We start from the raw sequence: 18942 nt of genomic DNA on the forward strand, positions 1-18942 counted from the left end.
ACAGAAATGAGGGAATGCTGAAGGATCTTGGGGAGATCCAGAGTTTGGGGGTCTGTGGCAACAATCAATATGCTAATCACTTAACAATCCTCAAACCATTTAATGGAAATACTTCAGTTTCCTGAGACCAATACATTCCATTTCTATTCCCCTATGGTGGGGGACACAAAAGAGCACTGTTCGGGTTAGCAGGGGGCCTGGCAGCATCCCAGCTCCACGCTGTCCCCACGCCCACACCCTTGTCTCAGGCCCCTCGCCTGTCATTTCTCTTGATAAAAGGGATCAAGTCTCACAGCGGTGGGGAATTCTCACCACTCCCAGTTTAGGTTATGAAACCCGCTGTCTCAAAGGAGGAGAAAGAATGAAAATTGCTGGGGAAGGGGGCGATGTGGACAGGAATAAAGAGAAGGGGCTGAAGGCTGGTAAAGGGGCAAAAATAATGAGTTGAGAAACTGCCTTGCTAGAAAATGGCCAGAAATCTGTGAGAGGGAGGAGAGGGGTCCCTGTAGAGAGGAGAGGTCACACCAGAAAGGAGAGAAAATATTGTACACAGCCACTTTTAATACAGTGTCCATGTCAGAGCCACCCCCAATTATTTTTCCTATATTGTCCTTTTTAATGTAATATTTGATGTATACAAAAGAATATGGACATACCCCAGGTGATTTTGAAGCCATTAGATTTTCATGTCTAAGTAAAGAGTGAGACAACACACAGGAGGTGAAACAGTTTGTTCTATGCCTGGTTGAGAATGCAAGAGATGTGTTTTTATCTGGAGTACCGCATTGAAAGTTTCCCTTTTACTGCTTGATGAGTAAATTGCAGGTAAAAAAGCAATTACTTTTAAGAAAGTGGAAGCTTTGCCCAGTTTTGAGGCTCTACATCCACATCCCCCACACAGTGAAATTGGAGAGGGCTTTATGCTCAGGCCTCCTGCAGGGAAACGGTCTTTTCTCTTGGTTGTAGTCTTAATTGATGTTCAAATAATAGAGCACTCTGTGCCCCAAATAACTCTTTTTAAAAATTAGATTGTGTAGCATGAGGTTAACTTAGGGAATGCTACTGGCACAAATTAAATAACTCCAGAACTTTAAAAGGAATCTGTCAAGAGTGAGCTGCCTGAAAGGAGCCTGCCTAGGATTCGGTCCCTTTGGGCGGTGACACTGCACCAATGACAACCCAGGTGTTTCCTGCTCCTATTGATTGAATTCCTTCCCTTGTTCTCCTGGACCCTTTGTCCCAGCCCAAATTATGAGGATGAAAACACATAGGAACCTGAGAACAAAAATGTCAAATTCTTGTCCTCTATGTGCAAAAATCCTCAGCCCAAACATGAGACAGGTGAGGTTTGGAAGAAGATGCAGTTGGGCATCCCTGGTCCTTGTCACAAGCAGACAAAAAGCCTCTAAGCTGGAGAAAGGAAGAAAGCTGGAGAACGTTAGAGAGTTAGATTCCAGAACCGGGGTGGGGGTGGGGAGGGGGGCCTTGCAGCCTACTCCCCAGGTTGAGCCAAGTCCTTGGTGAGATAGAGGAGGATGAGTGCTCAGGTAGAGGCATCCCATGCCTTGCTTTTGGTCTGGAATCCTCTTGTGCAAGGATGTAATCTGTAGTGCAGTGTAGGAAAATATAAACACATCATTTGTTTTCCTTTTTCATGGGAATTGTAGAAATATAATTTATAAGGATTTCTGTGTTCAGAGGGCACAAACAATACAGACAGATAGTACATCTGTGTGTAAAGTTGCATGTTTTATTAATCCTGACTATCTACACTAATAAAAGAGAAACATGCAAAATGACCATACCTCCGCTACACCCACAAGCCACGCCCACAAGCCAATCAGGAGCAAGTATGCAAATTAACCCAACCAAGATGGCTGCGGCCACGGAGCGAGCAGGAGGCTTGGGTTTCCCCGGCGATGGAGGAAGCCAAGCTTCCTGGCCGGCTCTGGCCTCCGCCAAGGCTACAAAGTTTTACTTATAGAAGATAAATAAATCCCAGATACCAGGGCCTCCGCTTGGGTTGCCAGGGGGCATGGCCGGCCTGCAAACCACCATAGGCCTCTCACCCAGGCTGCCCCATGCCCCAAGGGAACCCCCACCCTGATCCGGGACACCCTTCAGGGCAAACCAGCCGGCCCCCACCCTCTAATACACCAGGCCTCTATCCTATCTAATAAAAGAGTAATATGCAAATTGACCATCACTCCAACACACAAGATGGCTGCCTCCATGTGGTCAAAGATGGCTGCCCCCATGTGGACACGAGATGGCTGCCACAAGATGGCTAGCAGGGGAGGGCAGTTGGGAGGGACCAGGCCTCCAAGGGAGGGCAGTTGTGGGCAATCAAACCTGCAGGGGAGGGCAGTTAGGGGTGACCAAGCCAGCAGAGGAAGGAAGTTGGGGGCGACCGGGCCTGCAGGGGAGAGCATTTGGGGGGGGGGGACCAGGCCTGCAGGGGAGGGCAGTTAGGGGCAATCAGGTTGGCAGGGGAGCAGTTAGGCATCAATCAGGCTGGCAGGGGAGTAGTTAGGGGGTGATCAGGCTGGCAGGCAGAAGTGGTTAGGGGCAATCAGGAAGGCAGGCAGGTGAACAGTTGGGAGCCAGCAGTCCTGGATTGTGAGAGGGATGTCCGACTGCCCGTTTAGGCCCGATCCCAGTAGGATCGGGCCTAAACGGGCAGTCGGACATCCCTCGAGGGGTCCCAGATTGGAGAGGGTGCAGGCTGGGCTGAGGGACACACCCCTCCGTGCACGAATTTCGTGCATCAGGCCTCTAGTGAATAATAATAATAGTCTCATTTGAGTGTGCTAGAGAAAAAAAGTATCTGTCTAGTCTCTCTATTGAAAACATAATCATGAAAACAAACAGTACGAGCCCAAAAAAGGCAAGGAAAAAGTAGCATAGAGGTATTGTAGGCAAGTAATGAGCAAGTATATTTGTTACTTTTCTGGATTTTCTGTTTTTGATATTTGCCAGCTTTGTAAAATTAGTGATTTGTTGTGAATGTGTCCATGTTTGTACCTGATTTTGAGTGTGTAATTTTGTATTGCATTCTATTTCCTAAAGAAAGTTCCCAAATTGTTTAATCTGCTGTCCTACAAAACTGTACTTGCTGCTGATTTACTTGGGATGAAATTCATGTTTCAAAAACACACTCACAATCACCTCAATATACAAAAAGAATGTGATGTTGTTATTAGTAGAAATAGTTTAAATTTTCTCTTATCTTTTCCTAACAGTATCAAATGATGGTTCCCTCCATGAAATGAACTATTCTTTGTAGGAGACACTGGTGTGGAGAAAGAGATGTGGTCTAGACACAGACAGGAAAATATGTGCACCTTAGTTTTGCCACTGACCAAGAGTGGGGATGCTGCTGATGTTCCCTAGACCTCAGTTCTCTCATCAGTTCTGGGATGATGCATAGTAATTACGCCAGTGTGAACCAGCCACCCCAGGACCAGACCTCTACTTCAGGATGCCGTGAGGCCAGGGCCCCTCTTCCAGACACAAAACGCTTTCATGAATGGAGTTTTAATTTTGTCGAATGTTTTTCCTGAATCTATTGAGATTATCATACAATTTTTTCTTCTATTCAGCTAATAGGGTGAATTGACTGATTTTTATAATGTTAAACAACCTTGTATTACTGGGATAAACTCCACTTGTTTGTGGTTTATTATCATTCCTATATATTGCTGGATCAACTTGCTAATGTTTTGTTCAGATTTTTTTTGTGTGTTTATAACCTTGAGGGATCCTGGTTTGTAGAGTTTTTGTCTGTGTGATGTGTTTGGTTTTGATATTGCCAGGAGTGCCCCTAGGGGATGTGGGGTTCCAGGCAGATATTTTTTTTGCCAGGCCTTTGTTCATATAAAAATTTTTGATTAAGAATGTCTGACAAAATCTATGGGCCTATGTGAAATATAGTGAAGATTTAGAAAAACAGGCAGAAAAGAGGAAATTATGTATTTGTTTATTGTCTGATCAATGACATTTCTTTGTAGTATCTATTTCTTCCTTCATATTTAGGTCCAGAAACAATTTTTTTCCAGTTCTTTATCATTAACTAGAGCCCTGGTGCACGAAATTTGTGCATGGGTGGGGGTCCCTAGGCCTGGCCAGCGATCAGGGCTGATTGGGGCCAAGCCAATCAGGACCAGGTTGGAGAAGAGGCAACAGTCACAGGGCCGGGCACAGAAGGAACAGACGCTGGACACAAACACAACCATTGTAGGCTCCCTGCCACTGTGCGGTTCCCTGCCTCCCTCCTCCTCCTTCCCTCACCCCTATACCACCATGGCAGGCCGGTGGCAGGCCGATTGGGGCCTGCTGGCCATGGGGAGAGACAGGGTATGGGAAGTTGGCCGCCAGCCCCAAGGAGGGAGCTGGCCCTCAGTCCCCTGGGAAAGGGGTTGCATCCGGCACCACCCACCCCCGGTTCCCTGTCCCAGCCAGGGGCTGGCCCAAATCAGGTGATTGGGGCCTGCCAGCTGGGGGAGGGACTGAGGGAGGTTGGCCGGCTGGGGGAGGTTGGCTGTGGGAGTGCAATGACCACCAGGGGGCAGCTCCTGCATTGAGCGTCTGCCCCCTGGTGGTCAGTGCACGTCACAGCAACTGGTCATTCCAGTCGTTCCTGTCACTTAGGCTTTTATATATATAGATTGCTTGCTTCTGACTTACTTCCTATCTCCCATCTAGAGAAAATGTAGCAGTGTTGTTCTTACAAAGCTGGGACCTGTTTGCATTGAAACAACATAAATCTTCCCTCTGCCATTCTCTACTTCTATTTATTCCATTATGGTTAGATCATTACTCATGATGCTGCATCACCCATCTGCCACCCATGAGCACTGGCCTCCGATGAGACTCAGTAAAAGTTGTCATTTTCTCTTTCATTCATTTCTGTTCTTATCCTCATTATTTTCTTCTGTCTTTACTTCAGGTTTGATTTCTTTTTTAACTTTTTAAGGTAGAAGATTATATCATTCATTTCAGACCTTTTCTAAATAAGTATGTATAACTATATTTCCAGCTAAGCACTATTTTAGTTGCAGCACACAAATTTTGATATGTTGAATTTTCAGTGCTACTTAGTTCATTTTACTTCAGTGTTATTTCTGAAGTAACTACATAACTACTTCAGTGTTACTTAGTTCATTTTAATTTTATTATAGCTGGAGAATATACTTAGTATGGTTTCAATCTTTTTAAATATTTGAGACTTGCTGTATGACCCAGTAGGTAGTTTACCTTTATATATGTCCACATGCACTTGAATTTGTATTCTGCAGTTGGGTGGAGTGCTCTATATGTCGACTAGGTTAAGTTGGTTGGTAGTGTTGAGTTTTCTATATCCTTGATATCTTGTATAATTGTGCTATCAATTACTGAGAAGAGTGTTGAAATATCCAATTACAATTATAGATTTGTCTATTTCTCTTTAAGAACTATTAGTTTTTTTCTTATGTATTTTAAAACTCTATTGTTAGTTTCACACACATTTAAGATGATGTCTTTTTGATGAATTATAATAGGCTCTTTTTAATTCCTAGCAATATTCTTTGTTACACAGTTTATTTTGTTTGCTATTAATATAGCTAGTCCAGACTCTTGACTATTGGTGTATGGCATATATTGTCAGTTCTTTTAATTTAAAAAAAGATGTTTTTATTGATTTTAGAGAGAGGAAGGGAGAGGGAGAGAGAGATAGAAACATCAATGATGAGAGAGAATCATCAATCGGCTATCTCTTGCACACCCGCCACCAGGGATCGAGCTGGCAATCCGGGCATGTGCCCTGACCGGGAATCAAACCATGACCTCCTGGTTTGTAGGTAGACACTCAATCATTGGACCACACTGGCTGGGTAATTCTTTTACTTTTAACTTGTGTTTTTATTTTCAAGATAAATTTCTTGTGGGCAGAATATAGTTTGGTCTTGCTTTTTTATTTAATCAGAATATTGCATCTATTGAAGTATTTAGATTATTTACATGTAATGTAATTAATGAATGGTTATATTTAAATCTAAAATCTTATGAGTTTTATGTTTCTTTTTTTCTTGCTTTCCATTTTATTATTTTTATTAACTTAATTGAGAAATAATTCATATACAATAAACTGCATTCTCTCAAAGTGCACAACTTGATGAATTTTGACAGTTGTATACATATATGGAATCACCACCACAACCAAGATACAGAACACTTTAATAACTGAGTCCTTTTAGTATTCTATTTATCTTCACTATCCGTTTATTAACTATATCTCCCTTTTTATTATTTGCCTTGGGTTTAAATATTGCTTCTTTAATTTCTGATAGTTTACCTTCAAAAATATTATTATGAATTATGGAAGACACAAAATTTTCTCCTCTACTTCTTTGTACTATAAAGTTTTTCTATTTTTTACTCTTACATGTATTTTAACCATGTCTTATTTAGAAATTGTTTTATTTTTGCTTTAAACATTCATTATCTTTTAAAGAAATTATACTATGAGAAAAACTTTTATATTTACCTACAAATTTGCCATTTTTAATGTTCTTCATTCTGTGTGGAAATCCAAGCTCCCATCTGGTATCAATAGCCTTCTGCCTGCAGTGTAGGTATGCTGATGAGATTTTTATCAACTTTCATTAGTCTGAAAAAGAATATTTTGCTTTAATTGTTGAAATATATTTCTCTAGGTATATAACTCTAGATTGACAGTTATGTCCTTTCAGCACTATAAAAATGTCATTCCATAGTCTTTGGGCTTGCATAATTTCTGAGAAGAAATCTATGCTTCAATTGTCTTTGTTCCTCTGTATATAAATTGTGACTTCTACTATGCATACTTTTAAGATCGTCTCTTTATCACTTGTTTTCAGTAACATTATTACTATTTATCTTGGTGTGATTTCCGTTGGTTTTATCTTGCATGAGATTTATTAAGCTGAGTTTTGTGAATTTATAGGTTTCAACAAATTTGGAACATTTTCTGCCATTATTTGTTCAAATATTGTTTCTTTTTTCTCTCCCCTCTCTCTACTTTTTATGGACTTCAATTACATATGTATTGCTTCACAGGTCAGGAGGTTGTGTTTATTTCTTCAGTCTTTCTATTTTCTGTGCTTCAGTTTGGATAGTTTCTATTGCAATGTCTTCACATTCACTGATCCTTTAGTCCCCTGAAGTCTCTAATTGCTGTTAATTCCATTCCCAACTTTTATTTGCATTTTTTATATCTTCCATTTGTCTCTCAAATCATATTAATTTTTCTGTCTGCATTCTTGACATATGGAGTACATATACAATAGTTGCTTTAATGCCCTTGTCTACTAATTTAATCTCTTTATCAATCTGGGTCTATTTCTCTTGACTGACTTTTACCCTGGTTTTGGGTCAAGCTGTCTTGACTTTTGGCATGTCTTGAAATTTTGATTGCATGCCAGGCATGACAAAATTTGTCTTGAGAACTGAGTTTTTATTTTTATTTTTTGAAGGATTTTCCTTAAAGAGTGTTGTGCTTTATTCTGGCAGGCAGTTAAGTTACTGAGGATCAGTTAAATAATTTTGAGTCTTCTTCCAAAGGTTTTTAAAAGTGTGACTAGAGTAACCTTTACCTAAGAACTCTGACAAATACCCGACCTTTCTCAATATCCAGCATATTCAGTGAGGCCTCTTCACTCTGGCTAGTGGGAACATGAATGGCTACTGGTCGTCTTTTTCTTTGTTTTTTAATATATTTTCATTGATTTCAGAGAGGAAAGGAGAGGGAGAGAGAAATAGAAACATCAATGATGAGAATCATTGATTAGCTGCCTCCTTCATGCCCCATACTGGGGATCGAGGCTGTAACCCAGGCATGTGCCCTGACCAGGAATCGAACTGTGACCTCCTGTTCACAGGTCGACCCTCAACCACTGAGCCACACTGGCCATCTGACTCCTGGTCTTAAGTGAGCTCTTGAACTCCTTCAGTTTTTAGATAATTGGTAAGTGCACTTTCCCCAAAATTGTAGAGTTTCACCCTATTTATGTGCACAGTGATATCCAGCCAAGACTGGAGGAGATTCCATGTACATTTCTGGAGCTCCTTTTCATAACACCCTCATATCTAGCACTCTGCTTACAATCCTAGTCACCTTAGTCTTCTGAACTATGGTTTCCTACACTCCTTGAGAGCAACGGCTTAGTTTGGGGTTTCCCACTCCATGCTGGGATGTGGAAATGTCTCGAGGCACAAAGCCAGAGTGATCAGAGGGCACATGAAGTTTATTTCCCTTTCCTCAGGGATCATAGTCCTAAGAAGCGCTGTTGGCCAATGTCTGAAATATAGTGTTTTATTATATTTTACCAATCTTTTCTAGTTGCGTACAGTTGGATGAGAGTGTACTCCCAGACCTCTTAATTTCTTTATGGCAGGAAGAGGAAATTCCCCAGACACAATGTACCTTCTTTCAACTTTGCCTCAATATTCGACTGGAGTGCAGAATAAATGCTGCTGATGGCGAGGCTGTCTCACAAATGCAAACTCTATTTATTCTTGGACTTCCTCCCTCCATCACTCCTACCCTTTGTTCTCAGAAACCTTTATCCCAGACTTACCACTGAACTCTTGAAATCAATATAGTGACCTCCTAAATTACAATTTAGTTAGTGCAAAGATTATACTCCCAAATTAAGCCAACTTAAATAGAAAACTGACTTCAAAACTGCCTCCAAGACAATTTATAACAATGTTTTGGGAAAATCATCTTCTAATATAAAAATTATAAAATTAATGATGACCATAATACAAAACTAATATGTACACAGTGGTAAAGTGGTGATGAGGGACATTTGTGCTTCCCTGGAATTGCCAACTAGAGTTCATGGTTCAGGATAAAATGTCAAGTGTCCCACCTTTTCAGTGAAATGCCTTCTTCTTTTCTTTTTTTTTTTTTAAGGTTTCTTTTAAAAAATATGTTTTTATTTATTTTTAGAGAAAGAGGAAGGGAGAGGGATAGAGAGATAGAAACATCAATGAGAGAAACATCATCAATCGGCTGCCTCCTGCATGTCCCCCACCAGGGAGTCTAGCCTGCAATCTGGGCATGTGCCCTGACCTGGAATCCAACCAGTGACTTCTTGGTTCCTGGGTCAAAGCTCAAAGGCTGAGCCACACCAGCCCGCAGTGAAATGCCTTCTTGATGCCAGTCGCATACTATGATATTTACTAGCAAAAGGCATCCAGCAGAACCAGTGTCTTAAGCCCCAATCCTTTATAGAATAAAGGACACAGTTGAGGGGCGGGGGCAAGGATATTAGACCTTTGAAGGAAGGTTCATGAAGTATTAACAATGCCTTTTCCCTCTCTATCCCTTGATGGAGAGCCTGGGAAGCAGGCAACAGGGAAATTTCTATCTGTTCCAAACTCTTCTGTTGAAATCTGTGTTTCCCAAGTTCCCTCCACTCCCCGGGATGAACTGTGGGGATGGGGTTGTGTGCCACTGAGCTGAGAGAGCATTTGGTGTTGCTGTTGATGGAGCTGTAAGAGCGAGTGCCCCAAGGCAGCCTGTGTTTCCACTCTTGGCTTGGAAAGGCTTCATGGGGCATGCCATGGAGGGTAGCCGGGGCTTGCCAGAAGCAGAGACTTTTGGATGTATTGCTTATTGCCTTGGTAATAGGGGAGAAGATGACAGGGGAACTGTGGCTGGGACCTTGAGGAGCTCCCTAAAGAACTAACAATTTCATCCCCAGGGCCAACGCTTGATCCCAGCCCCTCTGTATTGGACTAAGAGGCAGAGAAAGGATTCGCCAGCTCTGATGCCATTTGCTATGTGAGCATAGGTCATTCTCCTCTCCCCCTGGCACAAGGAAGAGAGGGAAGGGAGAAGGAGTTTTGATAGTTTGGATTTTAAAAAGCACAGGAATAAATATTAAGCCTGAATGGGATGAAGAAATAATATGCCTGGACTGCACAGGAGGTAGGGTGTTGAGCCCAGAACATTTAGTGCTCCTTAAAAATGAATGGATTTCATTCTTGCACACATCTATGTTGAGACTATTCAATTGAACTTATGAATATGCTTGTGTATATATGCAAAACTAGACATAGCATTTTAAAAAGCTTTTATGTTGTGTTTGATTTTATATGCTTGCAAAATTCCCTTGAGAGACTTTTACTACATGGATTGTTTTGACTGAGGTATTAAAAACATATTTTCCATAAAGCTTGGGCATCTCTCTTCCTGGCAAGTCTCTCTATAACAAGCAAAGGCGTTTGTCATTACTCCAAAATCCCTTGAGTTGTGCTGGAAATTAGGGTCATCTGCCTCAAACATTTTGTTGCTTAGTTGATGAGTAGGCATGAAAGCACCCAAATGTTTTGAATGTTTCCATGGGACTTCATTAATGATCCTCAGCACTTCCATTTCAATAAATCAGATGAGATAAGATGAGTTTGATTAACTTGGATCAGCTTGTCAGCACTGGATAATTGGTTTGGCTTAATGAGGGACAACAGTGTTGGCCACTCAATTATTAGAAAGTCACAAATATGAATTTTAGATATTATCATGTGGCTATTACTTTATTTTTTTAGCATAATAAAAGAATAGCTCACATAAATATGTAAAAATGCTTAATGATAACATGTGTCAGTTTTCTGTATTACCACAAACTTAGTGGCTTAAAACTCATATTTATTACCTAATAGCTCTGGAGGTTAAAAGTCTTAAAATCAAAGTGTCAGTAGGGTGGAATTACTTTTGAGGGTGTAGGTGAGAATCCATTTCTGTGTCTTTTTTGAGTTTCTAGTGTCTACACAAATTCTTTGGCTGTGGCCCCTTCCTTATACCATTTCAATCTCTGCTACCATTGTCATATTCTTTTTTCTCTCATTGTAATCTTCCTGCCTCCCTCTTAGAAGAACATGTGTAATTACATTGGATGCACTGGATGATCTAGTCTAGTGTAAACCCCACATCTCAAAATCCTTAACTTCATCACACCTGAAGTCCCTTTTGCTATGAAAGGTAATATTCAAAGGCTTTGGTGATTAGGACATGGGCATCGTTGTGGAGGGGGAACTACTACCTCACCATATTAACTAAAACAAAACAAAACAAAAAAAAAAAACAAAACAAAAAAAACAAAGGTGAGAAATAGTATGATCTCCTGCATCCCTGAAATGCTGAACTCAAACAGTTAATTTCTGATCATGATTTCCTGTCTATTACCCTCATTTCCTTGGTACATCTATTTTTTCAACCTTACTGAGACTGTCAATTTCTGGGTCATTTTGTTGTGCTCCAATGTTGATCTTCTTTCTTTCCTCCTCAGTTCCAGACCCCATGATTCATCTTTCTCACCACATTTGACACTCACTGGCTTATTCTTTTATGGCACTTATTCTTCTAAACCAAACTTTCAACTTCCTTACTCTTCCTGGTCTGTTGAGACCTCTGGGAGGAAATCTCTGAATGGTCCTTGTTATCACCAAGGTAAATTCATGATCTTCAACATCTCTGGCCACCAGTGCCACCGAGAAAACCTTCTGTGTTTTCAGTCTATGCTGCCCTCAGGCTGTATTACAAATTCCAACCCATTATCTGTTCTCTCACTCTCTTCAGTCAATTCTTTGAGGCGAAAATTTTAGTCATCAAAAAGCAGTCCCTGAATTTTGTTCTTTGTCCTGCAAACCACTTCCAAGGACACTTGTTTCTTTCTCCTTCCTTCCTATAACTGGGTAGGGGGTGGGGAGTGTTCCCATCCAAGGCTAAGCCAGAATTTTCACCAACCAGGAATTTTCACATTTGATTCATATTATGCTCATAGCTTTTGTTCTCTAGATATAAGTTCTATTTTTGAAATAGTATTCTGTAATTGCTATCTCTTCTTTAGCATCCACTAATATCAATAACTCCTCAATGATCTGGCATATAGATTCTGTTCCAACAATTACATTGAAATAACCCTTGACATACATACAGACAAATCCAAAGTCCAGTTCATCATGAAACCCCATCCCAGCCTAGTTCTCCAGGTTTCTTATATAAGGTAATTGTGCTATCATTGTCTTAAACACATCTTAGATGTTTTGTCTCAATTATTGCACACAATGTCAGTTACCAGACCTGTAGATTCAAGTTCCTCACACACACACACACACACACACACACACACACACACACACACATGCATATTATTCAAATATCTCATATATATTCTAAATGGTATTCAATTTCCTAATATATACAGTGCACATAAATATCACATACTTTTTCCATATCTTTATTATAGGATCAGATATTTATGTATATTCTTTTATACCTTTTTGAAACATTTCATTATTTAATCTATCTGAAAGTTTATATATGGTGTGTGTGTGTGTGTGTGTGTGGTTTAAGGGAGCAATCTGGTTTTTTATTTTTTACCAAGTAATTATTCATTTGTTACAGCACCACTCATCTAATTATTTATTATGCCCTTACTGATCTATATAATAAATGCCACCTTTATTATCCTCCTATATAATAAAGAGCTAATATGCTAATGGTTGTCACATGATCAGCAGGAGGCTGCATGCGTGGGTGGGCAGGGCTTCGTGCTAGGAGAGGCTTGCTTGGGTGGGTGGGGACTTGACGCTGCCTCCTTCCGGACAAAGCCACAGCGGTTGCCTGAGGCTCAGACAAGCTGTGGATGGTGGCTGCCTCTGCCCAGGGCTGGCCCCAGGCTCAGGCAAGTCACCAGTGATGGCTGCTGATGCTCAGGGCCTGAGGCTCAGGCAAGGAGGGCCAGGCTAAGGCTCAGGCAAACCGCAGTGGCTGTGAGGGCCAAAGCTCAGGCAGCCGTGTGGCTGGTAGTGGCAGCAGCAGAGGCATGATGGGGGCATCACCTTCCCCTGATCGGCCGTGGGGCGTGGGCCTAAGCCATCAGTAGGACATCCTCTGAGGGCTCCTGGACTGTGAGAGGGGGCAGGCTGGGCTGCGAGACCCCCCACCACCTCCAGGGCACGAATTTTCATGCACCGAGCCTCTAGTTTACTATATAGGTTGGCAGGCAGGGGCGAGGGGCCGCAGGAGGTTGGCTGGCCATGGGAGGTTGGCTGGCCATGGGAGGTTGGCTGTGGGGGATACAGGGTGGGACAAAAGTAGGTTTACAGTTGTGAGTATATGAAACACATAGTTTATTTTGTATTACTTTTGCCTCTCCTACACACACACACACACACACACACACACACACACACACATACACACACACATACTAGGCCTGTTTCTGGGTTTGCTTTCTATTTTTGTCGATTTTTCTCTCTATTCTTGAGCCATACCACACTATTTTAATTATTTCATTTTTATAATGTTTTAATAGCATAGTATGCTTTAATTACTCATCCTCTTCAAGATTTTCCTGTTATTTTCACTTGCCTATTTTTCTGCTACATTGAAAACAAAATAAAAATGACCCACCACGAGAAAACCAAACCAAACCCCAAACATGATCACATAATTGTATTTCAAACAGTAGTAAGGCATAAATTCAAATTGCTATACTGTAAATTGAATCAGCTTTATATCTAAAGCACCCAGGTGTCAACTTCTTTAGGTGTCATTTTGGTGGGCAAAATGAGAAAGTGTTATTTGCTGGAGGAGATGGGGAGTCACAGGTTCCCAGAGGAATTGTCCCAGAGACTCCTTACAAATATTCCACTCATTGAGGTTTCCACTTCTGAGAGTCATCTGGAAAAATGGTTTCCTTTTAAATGGTGGTTTTGCCCCTTTCCTGTTATTTTTTAACCACATTTTTCTTTTTCATTAATAACATCCATTCTATAGTTACATAAAACTTTTTTTTTTTAAACCTAAAACTTTTCCTGTCCAGGTCAAAATATAACTTACCTGGTGCTAGACCTAACATTCCCAAACACATCAGAACAATAACAAGAATAGTGTAGTGGATATCTTACTTCTGACCTTGAAAGGAAATGCCTTTGGTTTTTGAGATGACTATTCCTTCTCATGATATGGGATGTTTTCATATTACTGATGGTATTATCAGATATAAATGTTAAAAGTTTTCAAATGCCTTACAGCAACAGTGGAATCATATAATTTTTTTTCCTTTTGTGCACTGAGACAAGGTTTTTAATAAAAATCCTAGTATTAAGTCATCCTTGAATTTTTATTTATTTTTCATTTTTTAATTCTTTTGTTAATCCTTACCCAAGGATATTTTCCCATTAATTTTTAGGGCAAGTGGAAGAGAGAGGGAAAGACAGAGAGAAACATTGTTGTGAGAGAAACACATTGATTGGTTCCTCCCTTCACGTGCCCTGATCAGGGCCTGATCTGGGGAGGAGCCTGCAACTCAGGTATGTGCCCTTGACAGAACCCTTTGGTCCATAGGCTGATGCTCTATCCACTGAGCCAAACCAGCTAGGACCATCCGTGAATTTTTAGGATAAACCTTTTTTAGTTTTGAAAAATTATTTGTGTACTGTTGGGTTGATGTTGCCAGGATTTTAGTGAAAGCAAGTGAAATTTTTTTCTTTGCTATGTTGGCTTTGTTTTGAGGGTTATATTAACTTTGAAAAATAATTGGGGAAGTGTTTCATCATCCTGTAATTTTGGAACATTTTGAATAATATGAGAATTGTTACTAGAAAGTTTTCAAGAACTTGCTCATAAAACTCTCTGGATCCAACTCCTCTTTTGGAGATAGCTAATTGAACATTTAAAAATATCTTCCATAAATATAAGTCCATTTCAGCTTCCTAATTCTTATTGAATTCATTTTCCTTGAAAATTGTACATTTCTCCAGGCCCTAAGAATTTATTGCCATAGAGCTATAAAATATATTTTCATAGTTTAAAATTTGCTTCACATCTGTGCTTATATTTGTCTTTTTCTCTTTGTCTTTCTTTTCAGTTAACATATCAGTAGTTTGCATATTTTAATTATATTTATATAGATGAGATATTGTAATAATCAATATATCAATCCCACTCTTGTTTTTCTACTGCTTTACATAGTTTCTGCTTTTGTTTTTATTAGTTCCTTCATTATATTTCTCTAAGATTTATTTTTATATTTTCTACTCCATATTCTGCATTAATATTACTTAAAAATAATTATGGTCAAGCATTTTGTAAATTAACTTTTTTTCCAAAAAATTTTTCTTGTTTGTATTTATCAGAAAGATACACATTATTACAATCAGCAAATTATAAAACCAGGTTCAGTAAGCCCACTTTCAACAGGTAATAGAAACAAAGTAAGAAAGGAGACATGATGTTGTTAGGGTTTGAGATGTACCATGCAGACATCAGACGAGGGATTGCTTGGTCTTTATTAAAATTATAGTTTGCATTTAGGAAACAGTTCACAAGATTAAACCGTGAGATACAAAAACATTCATGGATTTGACTAAGTTGATGTACTTTTCGCTCACATTGCCTGTTTGAGGCAACTGTGACATTATTGCAATAGGGGTCACCCACCGAATTTCCTCCAGGCTTACACTGGGGCCGGGGTTCCTTTATCCAGCCACCTGAAGGACAAATACTCGAATGCCTTGCTCTACATCTGCTCCTTTGATTTTCACAAATTTCTCAACAAGAAACACAACAGAATTTTATTCTTAATGGTATTACAATTGCACAAATTAAAATCCAATGAGCAATTTTAGTTTTAGAAACTATAAGAGGGGGAAAATGTTATCATCAATCATGAATTTGGAAAGAGTTCTTTAACAAACCAGGAGGAGTTATTTTGGAAACAACTGTATTCTATTCTTATGTAGTATATTTCTCTATAAAAGGTGTCCTCCCTTGGGCTGGGAGGTGGGGGTACATTCCACCGAGTTCTAAGAGTTCCTCGAGGCTTCCTCTCCTGTACTGCCAATGCCCCAGGGGAAATGGGGGTAATGAGTCTTCATGGCGGCTCAGTCCAGCTCTTCCTTGTACTCTTCGATCTCATTCCAATTTAGGCTTCTCTTTCTCTTCTTCCATACCTAAAACATAGGCAAAGTACTTTATTTGAACATCAGATTAAACTATGAGCAGCTTTGCCAAGCTGCTTTAAAAAAAACCACACCTCTCCTCTCTCCACTTCTCGTCCACCCTCCAGCACTCACCCCTTTTCTCCAGTTGAGAAGGAAACTCATTTACTGCTTTCTCCAGAAACTTTCTCAGTGACCTCTCTCACCACCCCTTTCCCTCAAATCAAGACAAAACATCTCTGGGACACACCCAGTCCTTGTGGCTTCTGGGAGTGAGGGACTCAAGTTAGTTCTTGACTCATGGAGTTTGCTCAGAAACCCCAACCAGACTGCTTTGTAAGGAGCTTGTAGCGATAGGAGGTGCTGCTAATAGTTTCAAACAGACCTTCTTCATTTTGATTTTATTCCTGTTCCTTCCCAAGACACGGACTCTAGGTGGTTAAAAGTCAAGCAAAATATACAGTGCTAAGCTCATTGGGAGCTTGTCAGCCACAAGAACTGTTTATTTTCATACCCATCTGTACTTAAACTCAAGTTCTCCCTCTCTTCAACCCAAGCTTCATAGACTGTTTTTTTTCTCTTTTAAATTTTTATTTATTTTTATTAAAAAAATCTTTATTGTTTGAAGTATTACGTATGTTCCCTCCCCCCTCCCCCCATTGAACTCTTCTAGCCCATCCCCGCCCTAGGCCTTCACCACCCTATTGTCTGTGTCCCAGGGTCATGCATATCTGCATACAAGTTCTTTGATCTCTTCCCACCCATCCACCCTCCTCCACCTTCCCTCTGAGATTCCACAGTCTGATCCGTGCTTCCATGTCTCTGGATTTATTTTGTTCATCAGTTTATTTTGTTCATTAGATTTTACATATGATTGAGATCATGTGATACTTGTCTTTCTCTGACTGGCTTATTTCGCTTAGCATAATACTGTCCAGGTCCCTCTATGCTGTCTCAAAGGGTAAGAGAGCCTTCTTTTTTATTGCTGCTAGACTATGTTTTTCTTCCTGAGAGACTCATATGGACCAGACCAGTAAGATCTCTGTCTATTGTCTATATAGTGAATAGCTAATGGTGTTTCATTTTTCTAGAGATGAAAATGTTCAAGTCATTCTTATGAATCAAAGTTAACCCTGGCAAATGCTTCCCACTTATTTTCTAGATAAAGATTTTTCTTCTGATACTAAATTCTCAGAGAATTTTTGCTGGAACAAAATAATCCCAAATGTTGCCGTGGAGGGTTTGTTGGTGTTCTTTCATAAACTGCAAGCTCTCTGAGGGCAGAGCCTTTACCTGCTTTATTCCAGATTATATTCCTAGAACATAACACCATGTCTGCCTCCTAGTAGGGGCACAGTTCATCTTTACTGAGCCAATTAATAAACAGTAAACATAGAGGAGGTCTCAGCAGTCTGGACTGGAGGGAAAGCAGAACAAAATATGGAACTTCCAGTATAAAAAATCATAAGCCTAACTGCAGAGGGTCACCATGATAGGGCTTTATTAGGAAAGAACCCCCCACCCTGGCTCCTAGTATGTATTTTGTGGGTTCAGGGCGGTAGCAGTAGAATGTGGACAACATGCTCTGAACAGGTGTCCTTAGATATTCTTTTAGGTTTGGTTTTCATGACTAAGGAACTGGCAGGGATCTGTACCACTTTTTCCAAAGTAATTTTCAGAATCATATTAAGGAAAACTTCAAATTCAGGAGTCAGGACATCTGAAGGGAGGAGGAGTAGGGTTGGGGGTGAGCAGGCAATGGCTTAGTTGTTGGGTAACCAAGGCAAAGGCAGAAAAACACTACACAGATTCCATTCAAACAACGCACATGACTTGGGTTCCCACTTCATCCCTGTGGAGAAACTATCAGGAGCTAACTGCTTGCTTTTCTTTTTCAAGTCTGTTTCCTCCTAAGTGTTTTCCTGCAGATGGGTTGACTTGGCAGCAAGAGTGGAATCTTCAAAAGCAGGGGTGGAGAACAGGGGGTGTTCACTGACCCAGACAGGGAAAATGGCTCCCCACCTACTTTCGTTTGGCAGCTTGGAGGTAGAGGGAAAAATTAGACAGCTGTAAATAATATTTGGAAGAACCAGAGGTATAATTTCCACACAAACAGTTGAAAAAAACCTGTCACAGAGCTGAGGCAGGAGGTGCTTTCGGGAACACAGAGGAAGAGCTGATTGACACCGAGAGACTCAGCCACCTGTGATTCCCCCAGACTGGGAGAGGGGATCAACTAGAGGGCAGCACTGGGACACTGCAGGCCTGGGTGGGCCTGGGTGGGACATGAGCTGGATGGGCAGCTGGGGGAGAAGAAAGGTAGGTGTTTCTGTCACATAGGCCTGGCTCTGGCCTCCTTTGTCCTTTGGTCTGCTTTCTCTGTCCTCACCCCAACCTTTCACCATTCGACACTTTCATTTCTGGTTGTATGAAGTTTGACTTTAACGACACTTACGCATTGGAATTGAAATATTCTTTTTTTGGTAAATATATATTTTTATTGATTTCAGAGAGGAAGGGAGAGGGAGAAAGAGAGATAGAAACATCAATGATGAAAAATAATCATTGATTGGCTGCCCCCTACTGGGGATCGAGCCTGCAACCAGGGCATGTACCCTTGACCAGAATCGAACTCAGTACCCTTCGGTCCACAGCTGATGCTCTATCCACTGAGCCAAACCAGCTAGGGCGGAATTGAATTATTCTTAAAGTATAGAAATATTTCAGCTGTTGTAGGTTGAATTGTGTCCCCCACCAAATTCATCGGTTGAAGCCCTTCCCAATGCCCAGGGCCTTGGAGTGTGAGAGCAGGCCAAGGATGTGGCTGGACAACTGTTTGCTAAAGAGATTAGGCAGATGACCTGTGGATCCAATTAATCATCTCAGCAGAGCCTGGAAAGACCTGTGGGGGACCCTCTGTCTGATGATTTGGACCCCCCATGGATTACATGGGAGGCCAAAGGGGTT

The 18942-nt window shown here is 40.8% G+C and overlaps 1 protein-coding gene across 10 annotated transcripts in view; it reads right to left on the reverse strand.

The window, feature by feature from the left end:
• Nucleotides 1-15303: 15303 nt before the first annotated feature.
• The window catches only part of AIG1 (androgen induced 1), a 200822-nt gene continuing 197183 nt past the window's right edge, over nucleotides 15304-18942 (reverse strand). For 9 of the 10 annotated variants that reach the window (XM_054722151.1, XM_054722150.1, XM_054722152.1 and 6 more), the window contains one exon: nucleotides 15304-15987. In XM_054722151.1, the coding sequence (XP_054578126.1) occupies nucleotides 15950-15987 (38 nt within the window). In that variant the 3' untranslated portion in view covers nucleotides 15304-15949. The remainder of the gene's footprint in view (nucleotides 15988-18942) is intronic. The other variant, XR_008557239.1, reaches the window with a different exon arrangement.

Source organism: Eptesicus fuscus, chromosome 10 (assembly GCF_027574615.1).
Source record: "Eptesicus fuscus isolate TK198812 chromosome 10, DD_ASM_mEF_20220401, whole genome shotgun sequence".
Lineage (NCBI taxonomy): Eukaryota > Metazoa > Chordata > Mammalia > Chiroptera > Vespertilionidae > Eptesicus > Eptesicus fuscus.